The 16,072-nt window shown below is 32.7% G+C and overlaps 1 protein-coding gene across 1 annotated transcript; it reads right to left on the bottom strand.

Annotated features, from left to right (window-relative positions):
- Window positions 1-2,812: 2,812 nt before the first annotated feature.
- On the bottom strand, window positions 2,813-8,773 carry LOC116107646 (flavin mononucleotide hydrolase 1, chloroplatic-like). Its single transcript, XM_031393936.1, has 6 exons — window positions 8,485-8,773; window positions 7,129-7,204; window positions 6,486-6,537; window positions 3,913-4,000; window positions 3,381-3,503; window positions 2,813-2,891 (listed from the first exon to the last, which is right to left on the bottom strand). Exons 1-6 carry the CDS (start codon window positions 8,727-8,729, stop codon window positions 2,813-2,815), a joined length of 663 nt encoding a protein of 220 aa, XP_031249796.1. The 5' UTR covers window positions 8,730-8,773.
- Between the last annotated feature and the right edge of the window lie 7,299 nt (window positions 8,774-16,072).

A 16,072-nucleotide genomic window follows, 5' to 3' on the forward strand; every position in this document is an offset into this window, starting at 1 on the left:
TGCTGCAATCAAAACATATTATTAGAAAAGTATTCCATAAGCTAACAGCCTTAAGAAAATAGCTTCTATAACACATTTTTTTTTTTTTACCTTTTATCATCCTGAAGGAAGTTGACCAAGGCCTCCTCCATCGAAAGTACAAGATGCTTACATGGAATTGTCCTTCACGAGGAAAGCCACCTCCTCCACCTGCAGTTCATCATCAATATGTATGGAGTAGAAAAGATCATGGGCCCCTCTCACATTTGACTTAAATAAACACACAACAAAGAAAACAAACAAATAAAACCATTTAGTTTGAAATTTGATCAAAGAAAACATGCAAAACCCTAGTCCTAGCATCAGTACCAAAAGTTTGGCAAATCATAAAACATGAAAACACCATTACTCCATTAACGTTGGCCTAATCACCTATTAAAAAAAAACTAATTGTTTGGAATTTCATCAAAATTCCAGCCATTTCTTAAAACTGAATTACTAAAACAGAACACCAAAAACCTAGTCCCACTTTCCTAATATTAAAAAAGAAGAAAAGATTTAACCAATCATAAATGCTCCATCAACACTTCTCAATCATTAGTTTAACACCATTAATGAAACAATCCCAGTGGGTTTTCCTAACAAACACTTAATCCATTAAAGTTTTACCTAAAACAATAACTAAACTAAATCAACTTTATACTAAGAATTAAAAAACTTACTTTAAATGATAAATTCAACTTCACAGCCCCCCATAAAATTCAACTAGAAACTAAAATACCCGTTGGCATAGTACCATCAACTATTATTTGTATAAGACTTGACAAGACATATATTTGCCCCAAAACAATTGCTGCACTAAACTGTAACAACTTTAAGTTATAAATTAAAAAACTGAACTTTACTATTACAAATTCAAATTCAACAACCCCCCATACAAATTCAACAACAAACTAAAAAACTAAAACCCCCCGTTGATCATCCATTATATCTTCATTAGAATTGATATAAACATAATATTTCCTTAAAATAAGCTAAGAATTGAAAAACTGAACTTTATAATGATAATAAATTCAACTTCAACAACCCTGGCACACAAAATCACAACAGAAACCAAAAATACTCAGTTGACATATCATCATTTATGTCTGTATATGAATTGATAGACATGATATATGCCCTAAAACAACAGCTATTCCAAACTGAACGGAACAACTTTCATGTTAAGAATTAAAAGCTCAACTTATAAGATAAATTCAATTTCACAAACCCCATCATACCAAATACCCAGTTGGCATATCATCAATTATGTTTCTAACTAAATTCACAAGGAACAACTTTATATTAATAATTAAAAAACCAATTGTAATAAAAACTTCAACTTTCAAAAACCCCATCAGTCAAAATCAAAGTAGAAATCATCCACTAGTTTGTATATAAATTGAAAGAGACATATTGAAGGCAGAGAACGTTAAAACAGTAACCAAAATTGAGAAAAAGAAGATGAAAAGTTACCATGGCGAACTGGGTCATGCTCATTTTAATGGAAAAGTAGGAGGACCAGTTAAAGCAAGGACATGAATTGTTGAGAAGAGAGATAAAAAGAGAGTAGATCAACAAACAACCGCAAAAACATGATATGTATTTGTTCCTGTAATACATTTTTATTGCTTTTTTTTTACAAGGTATATTCTTTATCTTTATATATTCAAATACTCATAATCACTATTTTCTTTATGTTTTTAAATATTTATTTTATTATTTCACTAATTTGTATAATTATTTTTCTATGTAAAAATTCAAAGTTGGTTTGAATTAGCAATTTATTCAATAAAATCCGAAATACTATCAAAATTTATAATAAAATTTATTTATTCTTATTAAAGATTTTAATTATATGCACCTTAAATTAACTAATATAACATGATTAAACTTATTCAATTTGGTCTGAATTTCAATACACACGTGTTGTTCAAGTTTTTTTTTTTTTTTTTAATAAAAACATTTGGTTTGATTTGGTTCTGGTTTAGTGAAAATAGTAATTTATAACAAATCCATGGATAGTTCAAATGGTTAGAACCAATTGGAGATAGGGTAGACAACGCACAGTTTCAAGTTTAATTCTCTATTGAAGATTCTTGAATTAAGTTTAAATTGGGGGTCAGTGGATTGTTGTGGTAATCTTCTAAAAATTAGTCGAAGTGCATATAACTAGTTCAAACAATTTGATTAAAAAAACAAATTTAATATCAAATATTTAGTTAACATTGTCATACGCTAGATACTATCATCTAATATGTTACAATGCTGGATAACTTGTTAAATTGTACTACACAAAATGATAGACGAGTTTAATGCTCTGTTTTAAAACCTGAAACGAACCGGCTAGTCAAACCGGGATTGGGTAACCTCTCCGATCCAGTTCAGTTACAAGGGGTTTTTGTTATATTTGAAATTTATAGGGACTGATTGAAATTATTTAGGGTGTTTTTACAATATTTCAAAATTTAGATTCTAATTAATTATTTTGCGCATTTTAAAATAAATTAAAATTTAAGGGACTATTTACAGTTTTTAAAAAATACTTCTGATGCTGATCATGATCGACCTAAGACTCGATCACCTTACCAATCTTATAACAAGTCAGGTTTTAAAACAATGGTTTTAACGATGGAAAGATGTTTTTTACACATACAACTGAAAAACCGTACACCTGTAACATATTATTCAAGTATTTAATCTTAAAACGTCAAACTTGTTATATTAAATGATAATTTACAATGAAATGAGTTGTAACACTTTATTTAGTACTGAAGTTATGTGATTATAAGTTTCATGTTCCAGTAACGTTCAATCTTGTAACGGCAACAAAAACGTCGCGGATTAAACAGTTCTCTTCAGCCTGCCAAATTCTGCAAAATACACGAACAGGGAAACACTATAGAGTTCTTCAAGTTTCAGAAACTGTTTCCTTGATTTCTTTCCATGGATAGTGCTGTTTTGTTTGTTTTCAGATCCTACACAACGGAACTGAAATACACAGTTTGACGATGATTCGTTTAAAGACCTCGTGTACAATCACAAGAAACTTTACGAAAAGTTCAACAAATTCATGTAAGTTGGAGAAGCTGATGAAAAGCTGGGAGAATTTCGGCAAGGATTGATATTTGATCAAGAAGTTAATAGAATGCATACAATTTAGATGAATTGAAGGCATTTATCTTTCGAAGATATGGCCAAAAGAAAAGAAATGTTGTGAGTACTCATGAATTTATAGCATTTTACTACGATTTGAGAAAAAAAGAGGAAACATATATGAAAGGAGGCATAAAGTCATAGGATAAAACCATCCACAAGAATTACGGTCTCTTGTTCTTTGGTGATCTGGGATTGGTTCTCACTTCTGGGAATTTGTTTGTTGAAACGCTGATTCCCATTTGGGAGAGATCACGACGCAGAAAATCGCACCCTTGAACTGCAGACCGACTATGCCAACTTCAGTTGCAGCCTCCACGTTCTTTAACCTGGTGTCAGTCCAAGGCAATAAATTAGCGAGCAAAGTGAAGCTCAAAATGTACGACATTAAAACAAACCCAATCTCTTTCTATAAAACATGTTAAGCCGATTCAGTAGGCAATGCTAGTCAACTTTCAAGAATCCTATTAAATACAGAAAATAGTAACATTGATGTCTTCTAAAAGTCAGATTACTAGCAATAAAGTGATTGTGCAGATCATTTTGACAGATACTTTACAAAATGAAGTTTTGAAATGATCCAAATCCAACTAACATGTCAAGAAGTAGCAATTTTGGCCCATACTTTTGGCAGACTACATCTAGTGGCAACGAGAATAGAAGACATGTAAATCGATTCATACAAGAATCAAGATCTATAAGAGTAATAGTTTAATATATATAAGAATTAGAAGGATCCTGTCATCAATGAAAATACAATCTCCCGAATCAACCTTCAGATGTCTCACGACTTCCAAGTAAAAATCAGGATCAGGTTCCCTCTTTCCTGAAAGAAGGCGAAAAACGTATCACTGTCCAGATGGACCAGCTGTGCTAATGTCCACAACAGATACAGGAACAATCGTTGTTTTGCAGTAGAAGACTCTCTAAAACAGTCAGATGGCATTCAAAAAGAACATTAACTTGTTAGCTAAAATAGCAGAAATCATGCTGATAATACAGGATACTTTGCACACACTGATCTAATCTCGAAATAGAGATCAACAAAAAATCACTGGCTACCCTCTAGTTTGGAAGTGCTGGATGGCTCGCTGAACTATTGTAGTATAATTTGAGACAGAAACCTTTAACATCTTCAGTCATGGTTTGATAGCTCAGAACAAGCTCCTTTCACCAAAACATGCCATACCGCGCTCAGGTATGACATAATAATTTATCCCAAACAGTGAATGACTGTGGTTGAACTTACATGGCTTAACTGCCCTGCAAATTATGGATCACAACAACTCTCAAGCCTAATTCATTCTCACAAGCTGTGACACACATTGCTTTTATGATCACAATAATATTATGTGGAAAAGCTAAAATCTACGAAAAACCGTACTAGCAAAAAGATAAGTATACTACACATGTATTAAACAGAACAGATTCCCTCAAACCTCCTTATACTCAAATGACGGAGAAAAAAAAACATAGATACTGATAGCTGATTCATATCTTGAAGTTATGATCTTATTTCCAATATATATTATAAAATACTAGGTAGATTAAATTTATTCCTAATAGAACAAATGTCAATCTAAATGAATACTTGAAAATCTAAAAAGAAGGCAAGGCAAGGATATATTCTGACCAAAGAAACAGACTAAATTTTGGTGTCACCAGCACATACTGAAACACACACATATACATCCAATTTATATGTTTGGGGTAAGAAAGCGAGTTCATAGTATCAGCAACTTCAAACTAGTGAACATACCTATGGCACAGGACAAAATGTCCATGATAAGTAAGTTGAGATCTTTAATTTGTCCTCAATTATTCTGTACCTACAAAACACATTTTCAAGAAAGATGAGCCTCCACTGTCAAAGGAACTGCCTTTAAAAACTGAAGATGCAACATTGAAATTTTGGCTGATAGTTTTACTGATGAAACTGACGCTTTGGATTTGAATTTGCTTTCAGATTACCATCGAGAGAAATTAAAACTCACAATACTAAATATAGTTTCAACTATAATAAACAACATAAGTGTCTTTAAGTGTATCGTGTACTCTATAAATTTAAAGGCAACTGTTCGGTTTGGTGAAGCAGGTTGTGTGCACTAGCGAGCTGGAGTTCCTCCATCTCACTGGCCCACCATTTTGATAAAATGTTTTCATCACTTCCAATTTGGGAGGTTTTAGCTCTCATGTACCTTATAGACATATAAACAATAAAAATAAAAATTGATACATCTTGCAGGATGCAGAGCTGATTTAGAGGACAGAAGAAATTGCTTATTCTTTGTATGGAATGAGGATTTGCTAATGGATATGAAGGTATTTATGCTATACATAGAGGAAATGTTTTACATTCATAAAAGTCTTTAAACCAATTAGATGGGCACTCTCTGCAGAATATACAGCATGTGTGGGATACTCACTCTTTCCACTAACTTCAGTGTGAACAGAAATTTTAAGCAACGGCTATTATGTATTACCATATTTGTTAAAAGAAAGAAGTTCGTGCATAAATTTCTTTTTTCTGTGCTTAGGTTGGTCAAAAGACCCTCCAAAAGTAAAAACCAAGTTCACCTTACCAGATAGGATAATTAGTGAAAGCATGCATCTCATATTGTTTTGTTTTAAATCAAAAAGCAATTCTTCGACACCTTCTATGTAAAATATCCTCTTCTCATACATTTTTTAAGTCCTGCAGAGATTTTTAGTTAAAATTAGTATTTTACAAATAAGGAGGGATAGATCCATAAAAGAAAGAGAACATAGAGCATATCAGCATATCCAAGGAATAGTCATTCAGAAATAAGATAAATCAGTATATCTGCAATTGATTCTCAAAATATTACAATAAAATACAGTGTTTCACTTTGTAATTTGAGTAATTGGGTGGAAGGATAAGAAAGACAGGCTAAAGTGATTCATGACATAAAGAAAATTACAAACAAAATGATGGTACAGACCACTAACCAGTACAAAAATTGCTATTGAATAAGACTTAGATTTTAGTTGGATAAAATGTTAATTAACAATTTATTATCAATTATTCATATTTGCTTGGCTCACGTATGTAACCAACACTTGTTTTGAAAAAGAATCTAAAACAATAATGCAGTTACCAACATGTAAGAAAAGAAAATAACAAAATAATTTGCATTGTTACTGAAGCAAAACTCGGTTATAAAAAAATACATTTCATATGATTTCTTGTTCTAAAGTTCAAAACAATTTTCAGGCAAAACCCAAACATGCTCTCTGCTCTAACATGGCAGGCACTAGATTGTCAGAGCTCAAAAAAGAAAACTACCAACCTTCCAAATCGAAAGGCCTTCCGTCTTTAAAGAATTTTCTGGCTAACTCCATCTAAATAAGACAAAACATTAGTATAGGACATTTGATAGGGACCAAAGCAAAGAACAGCTCATTTAGATGATCAATTGATGTAATTTAAGAAAGCAATAGAGCGGATTTTAAGCAGAAGGGAGTTATTCAGGCTAAAATCTATCACATGATGAAGAGTATGAGAGAAATTGCCAAAAAAACAGGGCATTACTTTGCAAGATATCCTCAACTTTTGGGAGGAGAGACCACCCCACATTTCCGACAAGTTAAACAATCCAGAAATAGTGATTATTGATCAGCAAGTTAAATTCCAAATCACTTGTGTTTCAATGCAATCCCAGACTTCGAAATATAAAAAGGACACACAACACAAAAAAAAACAATAACATAACCATTATGCAATCAAAATATATACAAGGAATAAAATCCTTTAATGATTTTTCAAATTTCAAACATGAAGTGACCTAATTACATAATAAATTGATCACTACATCTATACCTACAAATTTAATCATTCATACTACAAATGATGCCTCAAATCATATTTACCTGAAAAATGATGTTCTTTCAACTGAATGAAAGATAATATTTGGACATAAGTGTCGCACATACCTCATCAATCAGCCCCTTTTCGAATTCAAGCCATGCAGTTGGGTGCTTGCATTCTATTAGTTCCTTCATAGGCATTCTGAGCATAAATTCTCATTTTGATTATTGCAATCTTAATATAAGGAAATAACTGGAAAGATAAAAGAAAGGCATGCTGACTATCCAAATACTGTTTCTGAAAACTCCCAACCAATGTATTTCCTGAGATTCATGTATCATTTGTTTCCAAAAAGTAAAAAACTGTACCTTGCAAATAAAAAATAAAAAAAAAATTCTAATATTTTATGCAAGCTCAGCAATCATACACAAATAGGCAAAGCAACGGCCAATAAGGCATCAACAACAGTTATCTTCATCACCATGTTAGCACGTGTCCTTAACAAGTTCTTGGTGATAAGCACAACATCTCACACAAACAAGATGCATCAATGCATTAGATGCGGTCGTCTATTACCTTTATAGACCCTAACTCAAGATGATTAACGTATTTTTATGAGTTTCTACGATTGGAAGCATTTACTTCTAGGCGTTAACTAAGCTCAACAGCCATTTTGATCATCTTAAAGTAAGAGAAGTGCAGAAAGATGCCACCATTTCATCAAGAACCTTTCTGAAGTTGCAAAATCATCATAAACCTCCCCTAAAATTCCCAAAAACATTTAAACTCTAAGTTCTATAAAATTTATCATAACTAAAACCACAACACAAACACACTACACACTCAAGAAGCTTTTCTTTTTATGTTATAATATCGCAACAATTAATTACACGTTCTCAATTATATACCCAAGATGTATGGTTATATTTTAAATTATCGCATCAATCAAACCGTTAACCAAAATAATATTCATCCTCATTGAATATGTTAACTTCTCCAATACAATACAATACAATACCAACATTATAGAAATAACCATGATATTTAAAGAAACATTTATTTCTCTAAGTTTTAAAAGATTATCAGAAACTACCATTAAAAACAAAGTCTCCACCTATTCTCTAAACCAAACAATCTACTCTTCACGAAGCTTTCCCTTTCTTAGATCATAATCACATCAACATTGAAAAGTAGCATGAAAACTGAGAATATTTCATCCTCATTCAATGGTCTTAAGTATTAACTTCTTCGACATGATACTATATCAGCATTATTGAAATAACCCACCAGCAAAACAACCCCACTATCTCTCTTTACCCTTTATTTGATCAGAATTCTTCACAAATAATCTAATTCTGCTCACACTAATTCATTTTCATTGCTTACGTAGAAGTTTTTTTTTTTTTTCCTTCAAAGGGCTTTGACTTTGGCGTCCCAATTTCTAACAAAAACATAAACAAATAAAGCAAAAGAGCGAGTACCCAAAGAAGGCAGGGACATCCTGGTAAAAAGGGTCGCGAACGATTGTGTCCATGATGTCAAAGAGCAGTATGGGGAGCTTTCTCTGTTGAGTTTGTCCACTCAATGAGGCCATGAGGGGCCTTTTTGTAATGTTTTTAAAGCTGGGATTCAAAGAAATTCTTATGGGTTTTCTAGAGGAAGGTTTTAGAGGGATTGCTGTTGTTGAACTCAGTGTGGTAGGTACTCTCATAGACAGTGCTGCCATTCAGATTGTAGTTCCGAATTGTGTGGTGGGTTGGGTTTGTTTTGTTTGGTACCCGGGAAAATGAAGTTGTATTATCATTTTAGTCCCTGTTGTTTTTGTTAATTTCTAGGTTTAATTCTTGACCTACCCTTACTTTTATTAGAATTTCAAAAATATCTCCCTAGTCTGGAAACTATCCATCACGTTCCTTGTATGAATAAGTTGTATTGTATTATGTGATGATTCATAGGATAGTTCAATGAACCGAGCCGCTTGCGAGCTGGCTCGGCTCGGTTCGTTAACGACTCAACTTGATTGAATTTCAGCCAGTTTAGCTTAGTTCGTGAGACGTTACGAGCCGAGTTTAACCTTGATTCAGCTCGGCTCGGCTCGTTAGGCTCGCTAGCCGAATCAGGCTCGAACTCGTAGGGCCGATTTAGGGTTTTTAAAGTAAGGGGGATTAAAAAAAAATTCAAAGGAAAATGTTTTCAAAAATGATAAAGATCCCCTCGATTTTTAAGCCCTAAGAACATGACTCCGCCACTGTTTGTCGTAAAACCAAAAGGAGTCAACAAATTTAGGCAAGTGTAAGCTACCTCCAGTTTCTTTCCTCGTCGTCGTCTGCTTCGTGGGGTCTCCTTCAAATCTCGTCGTCAAACGACTCAAACCCATCTGCTTCGCCATTGTCTGCTTCATCGGGTCTCCTTCAAATCTCGTCGTCAAACGACCTAAACCCATCTGCTTTGGCGTCGTTTGCTTCGTGGGGTCTCCTTCAAATCTCGTTGTCAAACGACTCAAACCCATCTGCTTCGTCGTCGTCCGTCGTGTTTTCGGCTTGTCGCAGCTGATAACCCTTCAAATCTCGTTGTCGCAGTCGACGTCAAGGTTGTTGTCTTGCTGAAGGTGTCAGCTTGTAAAGGTATTTATTTATGTGTGTTATTTTGGTCACAGATATGAATGTTATCTTGGTTTTAGTTTGATTAATTTAATACATACAAAGTCACACTCACACACAAACGAAAGACCCCATTCATCTTGGTTTTTATACTCTGTTTAATTCCGACCACCAATTCAGTTATCAAATATACCATCAATGCATTATGCAAAATATTTGATAACTGAATTGATAACTCAGGTCCCCGAAAAATATTTGCTGCCCAGTGAGGACCTCTAGAACCAGCCAATGACTATCTGCTCTAAATTTATAAAAAAAACTGCATTTTTTTTTTTTTTGGTGGCTCGCGAGCTGGCTCAAAATCCATTCCCCCTTACAACAGTTGAGCTTGTTAAGAGAAAAACTCGGCTCGGCTCGGCTCGAAATAGCCCAGGTGATGAATGCTAGCAACATTTTCGTTTTTACTCTTGCACTTCCTTCTTGATAGACAGAAAGTTGCTAGTTCGGTTTTTTACACAAAATCATATTAAGAAAAATAAAGACTTTTTCTCACCCAAAAAGTTTCAAAATACTATTTTCTCACCTAAATTTATATTTCAAAATACCATTGTATTATAAAATGAATGAATAAAACCGTTAAACTTATTGAGTTCCTTGTGCTAATAACGTATTATAATTTTAGTGATGTAATTGTAATAAAATAAACTAAGAAGTAAGAAGGACCGAAAATAAAAGAGTAAAATAAAGAGAGCTGAAATGAAAAACTTTTATTAAACAACCGTGTTTGTGTGTGTTTACAGGAGAAAGTGGGGGTTATTCATATAGCCAGCCGCCCACTTAGAACAAATAAAACTTTGACATGCGTAAATGTATCCGTCATTTGAGTATCATAACAAGGGCCATGTGTTATAGTCTAAGGTACGTGACAAGTTTGGTGGATGCCCACCATTTACATTAACAAGTTTATATTATAACAAAAGAGTTTCTAGTTTGGTTCTTATTCACGCCCAAAATAAAAGTGAAAGGGTGACTTCCTGATTAGCAAAATTAGATATTTGATATGAATTTTTTTAATTTTAAAGAGATTGATTAAGGAGGTTTGTTCATTTTATTGACTCCTAAGTTCGAATCTTAAGACTATTTATCTCACTTGTGGCTTTTCTTACTATTATCCTTGTATAAGATAAGCTTGACAAATTTCAAGGGTCGAGGTCGAGAACCTTACCTCTAATCTTGATTTGAAACACGTACATTTGTAGCTCAACTTCGACTCTAATCCTTGCCTTCGGTTCTAGCCTTCTAGGGTGGCATCTTTTCCCAACAACTCTCAAATTTTCCGAGGATACCTTGTCCAATGAAACTGGATTTTCCCAAGCAACCGATCCCGTCTAGTATTTTTGCCAAACCTAACATGAACAGTGGTTACCAATACCTTAGCAAAATCTGAGAAGTGATAAAGGTCAATAATAATTTAAAGTAAAATGTTTGGGGAAATAATCAAAATTAAGCAAAAGCTCAAGGGGAAATCAATGACATTGAAGGGAGTTTATTACAAGACATAATGTCCCAATTCTAAATTATTATTGTTATACAAAGCACAAGTTATAACTTATTTCAATGTATAATACAATTCAATAAACAAACCAAGGAATGAAATAATTTAATTAACATTCTCTTCTTATAGCAAAACTTCGCCGAAATGCTTATCACGAGTTCATCGACCAAGACTGGAAATTATTGCCAGACTCAATAATCTTGATAGTCTGGAAACTTATGGGATATGAATATGTTGTGTAGGTGGCCTCGAGCAGATGAGTTTACAACATCGTCTTGTACACTTTACAAATAAATTAGTAATCTGCTCTCCTGCTGCTGCTAAGATCACTTGTAAAATCATTGTCATCATTTTCGCATTGTTGCAGTAGTTCATTATACTCGGGATTATATGCAGCAGCTAAACGCAGATGCTTTACAGCTTCAGCCTTGCGACCTACATTATACAAAGCACTGAAAAACACAGTAGTTAGTGCCCAAACAATAGACCTAAATTGTAATGACGATATTGATCAATTCCGAGACAAGCGATTATCAGGTTTTAAGTAAAAATACTTGAGAAATGATTGTGTAAATTCATACCTTGAAAGTAATACCAATCCATCATAATAATGGGCTTTGGAACTTTTTTCCTCTGGCTCTTCCAAATTTGCAATTCTCATCAATATATCTATAATCATTACAAACGCTAAATTAATTAATTCAGAGTAAAACAATACACTTAAATTTTCTAAAATAAAAAATAAAATAGAAAATTTGTAACGAAATTAAACACCTTCAATCTTCTCGAGAACCTGCACTAATTAAGTGGTTCACTAGGAACTGTTTTACAACAATTGAACAGATTCCACTTTTGTTTTATAGTCTCTTACTTTCATCATCGAAGTACCGTTGTCTTAAACTAGTTTTATACCCTAAAACTATAGTATTAGGAATCAGAAGGCATCTTTCAATGGTTCTCTCAAGTCATCAAGTTGATGTTGTGCAGTTTAGAACATGTTTCAAAAGCCACAGCAATCTACAATAGCTGAGAACCATGTTGCCTAGTAATTATTATGATAAAGTCCACCTATTTAGCTTCATATTTGAGGATAGAAGATTAAGGATCTAATAAGCGGCAACATGATCCACATCATCACCTCATTACATGTTTTATATATGTGCTCCCAGGATTATTTATCCAGCAAACTTTAATACACCACAACATAAGAGATAGATCAAGAGTGAATATATAATGTAACAAATCCTAGGTATGGCATCATGTTTTCTTCACATACATTGAAGTCTCAGGGCATCGCTCTAAAATCAAGTGTCGATCATCTCCTTCACCGACAGATTCATGGGCAAATCTACATAATCAAAAAAGTTCATGAATCAATGAAAGGCTTAAAAAAATAGTAATCCTGTAATCAAATGAATCTCAATTTAGAACATAATGCATATATGAAAGGATGAGATCAATTTAGCAACAAATATCGCATTTAAAGGAATGCCCTGCAGTAGTCCTCTGAGGCCCATATTCCCATGAGGCTATCCACTTGGGATATAATTCTCACAAGTTTAAAAGCCCCCAAGGGTGTAAAATCTGATACTAGTCTTCAGATTCGAACCCAGTGAACTCATAAGGAGAGGTTGGGGATTTAGGGTATGAAGCAGGAAGGGGAAAAAGGAATAAAAGAACTACCCAAATATATCTGCCAATCTATGCAAGAGAAGCACGACTGTAGAGTTCATTGGTTCCAACTCAAGGACCCATCATTGCTGCAATCAAACATATTATTAAAAATTTCACAAAGCTAACAGCCTAAGAAAAATAGCTTCATATAACACATTTTTTTTTTTTTACCTGTTATCATCCTGAAGGAAGTTGACCAAGGCCTCCTCCATCGAAAGTACAAGATGCTTACATGGAAGATTGTCCTTCACGAGGAAAGCCAACTCCTCCACCTGCAAGTTCATCATCAATATGTATGGGTAGAAAAGATCATGGGCCCCTCTCACATTTACTTAATAAAACACACACAAAGAAAACAAACAAATAAAACCATTTAGTTTGAATTTGATCAAAGAAAACATGCAAAACCCTAGTCCTAGCATCAGTACCAAAGTTTGGCAAATCAAAGAACATGAAAAACACCATTACTCCATTAACGTTGGCTGGCCTAATACACTATTAAAAAAAAAACTAATTGTTTGGAATTTCATCAAAATTCCAGCCATTTCTTAAAACTGAATTACTAAAACAGAACACCAAAACCCTAGTCCCACTTTCCTAATATTAAAAAAGAAGAAAAGATTTAACCATCATAAATGCTCCATCAAACACTACTTCCTAATCATTAGTATTAACACCATTAATGAAACAATCCCAGTGGGTTTTCCTAACAAACACTAATCCATTAAAGTTTTACCTAAAACAATAACTAAACTAAAAATCAACTTTATACTAAAGAATAAAAACTTACTTTATAATGATAAATTCAACTTCACAGCCCCCATAAAAATTCAACAGTAGAAACTAAAAATACCCAGTTGGCATAGTACCATCACTATTATTTGTATAAAGACTTGACAAAGACATGATATTTGCCCCAAAACAATTGCTGCACTAAACTGTAACAACTTTAATTATAAATTAAAAAACTGAACTTTACTATTACAAATTCAAATTCAACAACCCACCATACAAATTCACAACAGAAACTAAAAATAAAACACCCCGTTGATCATCTATATATCTTCATTAGAATTGATATAAACATATATTTTTCCTTAAAATAATAGCTAAGAATTGAAAAACTGAACTTTATAATGATAATAAATTCAACTTCAACAACCCTGGCACACAAAATCAACAACGAAACCAAAAATACTCAGTTGACATATCATCATTTATGTCTGTATATGAATTGATAGACATGATATATGCCCTAAAACAACAGCTATTCCAAACTGTAACTAGGAACAACTTTCATTTTAAGAATTAAAAGCTCAACTTTAAAGATAAATTCAATTTCAACAAACCCTCATCCCAAATACCCAGTTGGCATATCATCAATTATGTTTCTAACTAAATTCACAAGAACAACTTTATATTAATAATTAAAAAACCAATTGTAATAAAAACTTCAACTTTCAAAACCCCATCAGTCAAAATCAAACGTGAAATCCACTAGGTTTGTATATAAATTGAAAGAGACATAAATTGAAGGCAGAGAACGTTAAACAGTAACCAAACTTGAGAAAAAAGAAGATGAAAAGTTACCATGGCGAACTGGGTCATGCTCATTTTAATGGAAAAGTAGAGGAACAGTTAAAGCAAGAGCATGAATTTTGAAGAAGAGAGATAAAAAGAGAGTAGATCAACAAACAACCGCAAGAACATGATATGTTTTGTTCCTGTAATACATTTTTATTGCTTTTTTTTTATTACAAGGTATATTCTTTATCTTTATATATTCAAATACTCATAATCACTATTTTCTTTATGTTTTAAATATTTATTTATTATTTCACTAATTTGTATAATTATTTTTCTTGTAAAAATTCAAAGTTGGTTTGAATTAGCAATTTAATTCAATAAAATCCGAAATACTATCAAAATTTATAATAAAAAATTTATTTATTCTTATTAAAGAATTTTAATTATATGCGACCTTAATTAACTATATAACAGATTTAATAACTTATTCATTTGGTCTGAATTTCTAATACACACGTGTTGTTCAAGTTTTTTTTTTTTTTTTTAATAAAAACATTTGGTTTGATTTGGTTCTGGTTTAGTGAAAATAGTAATTTATAACAAATCCATGATATTCAAATGGTTAGAACCAATTGGAGATAGGGTAGACAGACGCACAGTTTCAAGTTTAATTCTCTATTTGAAGATTCTGAATTAAGTTTAAATTGGGGGTCAGTGGATTGTTGTGTTAATCTTTCTAAAAAATTAGTCGAAGTGCATATAACTAGTTCAAACACATTTGATTAAAAAAACAAATTTAATATCAAATTTTATTAGTAAACATTGTCATAACGCTAGATACTATCATCTATATGTTAGACAATGCTGGATAACTTGTTAAATTGTACTACCAAAATGAAGACGAGTTTAATGCTCTGTTTAAAACCTGAAACGAACCGGCTAGTCAAACCGGGATTGGGTAACCTCTCCGATCCAGTTCAGTTACAAGGGGTTTTTGTTATATTTTGAAATTTATAGGGACTGATTGAAATTATTTAGGGGTGTTTTTACAATATTTCAAAAATTTAGATTCTAATTAATTATTTTGCGCATTTTAAAAATAAATTAAAATTTAAGGACTAATTTACAGTTTTTAAAAATACTTCTGATGCTGATCAGTGATCGACCTAAGACTCATCACCTTACCAATCTTATAACAAGTCAGGTTTTAAACAATGTTTTAACGGATGGAAAGATGTTTTTTACACACTCAACTGATAAAACCGTACACCTGTAACATATTATTCAAGTATTTAATATCGTAAAACGTCAAACTTGTTATATTAAATGATAATTTACAATGAAATGAGTTGTACCACTTTATTTTAGTACTGAAGTTATGTGATTATAAGTTTCATGTTCCAGTAACGTTACCAATCTTGTAACGGCAACAAAAACGTCGCGGATTAAACACGTTTCTCTTCAGCCTTCCAAATTCTGCAAAATAACAAACGGGGAAACTATAGAGTTCTTCAAGTTTCAGAACTGTTTCCTGGATTTCTTTCCATGGATAGTGCTGTTTTGTTTGTTTCCAGATCCTACACAACGGAACTGAAATACACAGTTTGACGATGATTCGTTTAAAGACCTCGTGTACAATCACAAGAAACTTTACGTGAAAAGTTCAACAAATTCATGTAAGTTGGAGAAGCTGATGAAAAGCTGGGAGAATTT

This window comes from Pistacia vera, unplaced genomic scaffold (assembly GCF_008641045.1).
Source record: "Pistacia vera cultivar Batoury unplaced genomic scaffold, PisVer_v2 Contig545, whole genome shotgun sequence".
NCBI lineage: Eukaryota > Viridiplantae > Streptophyta > Magnoliopsida > Sapindales > Anacardiaceae > Pistacia > Pistacia vera.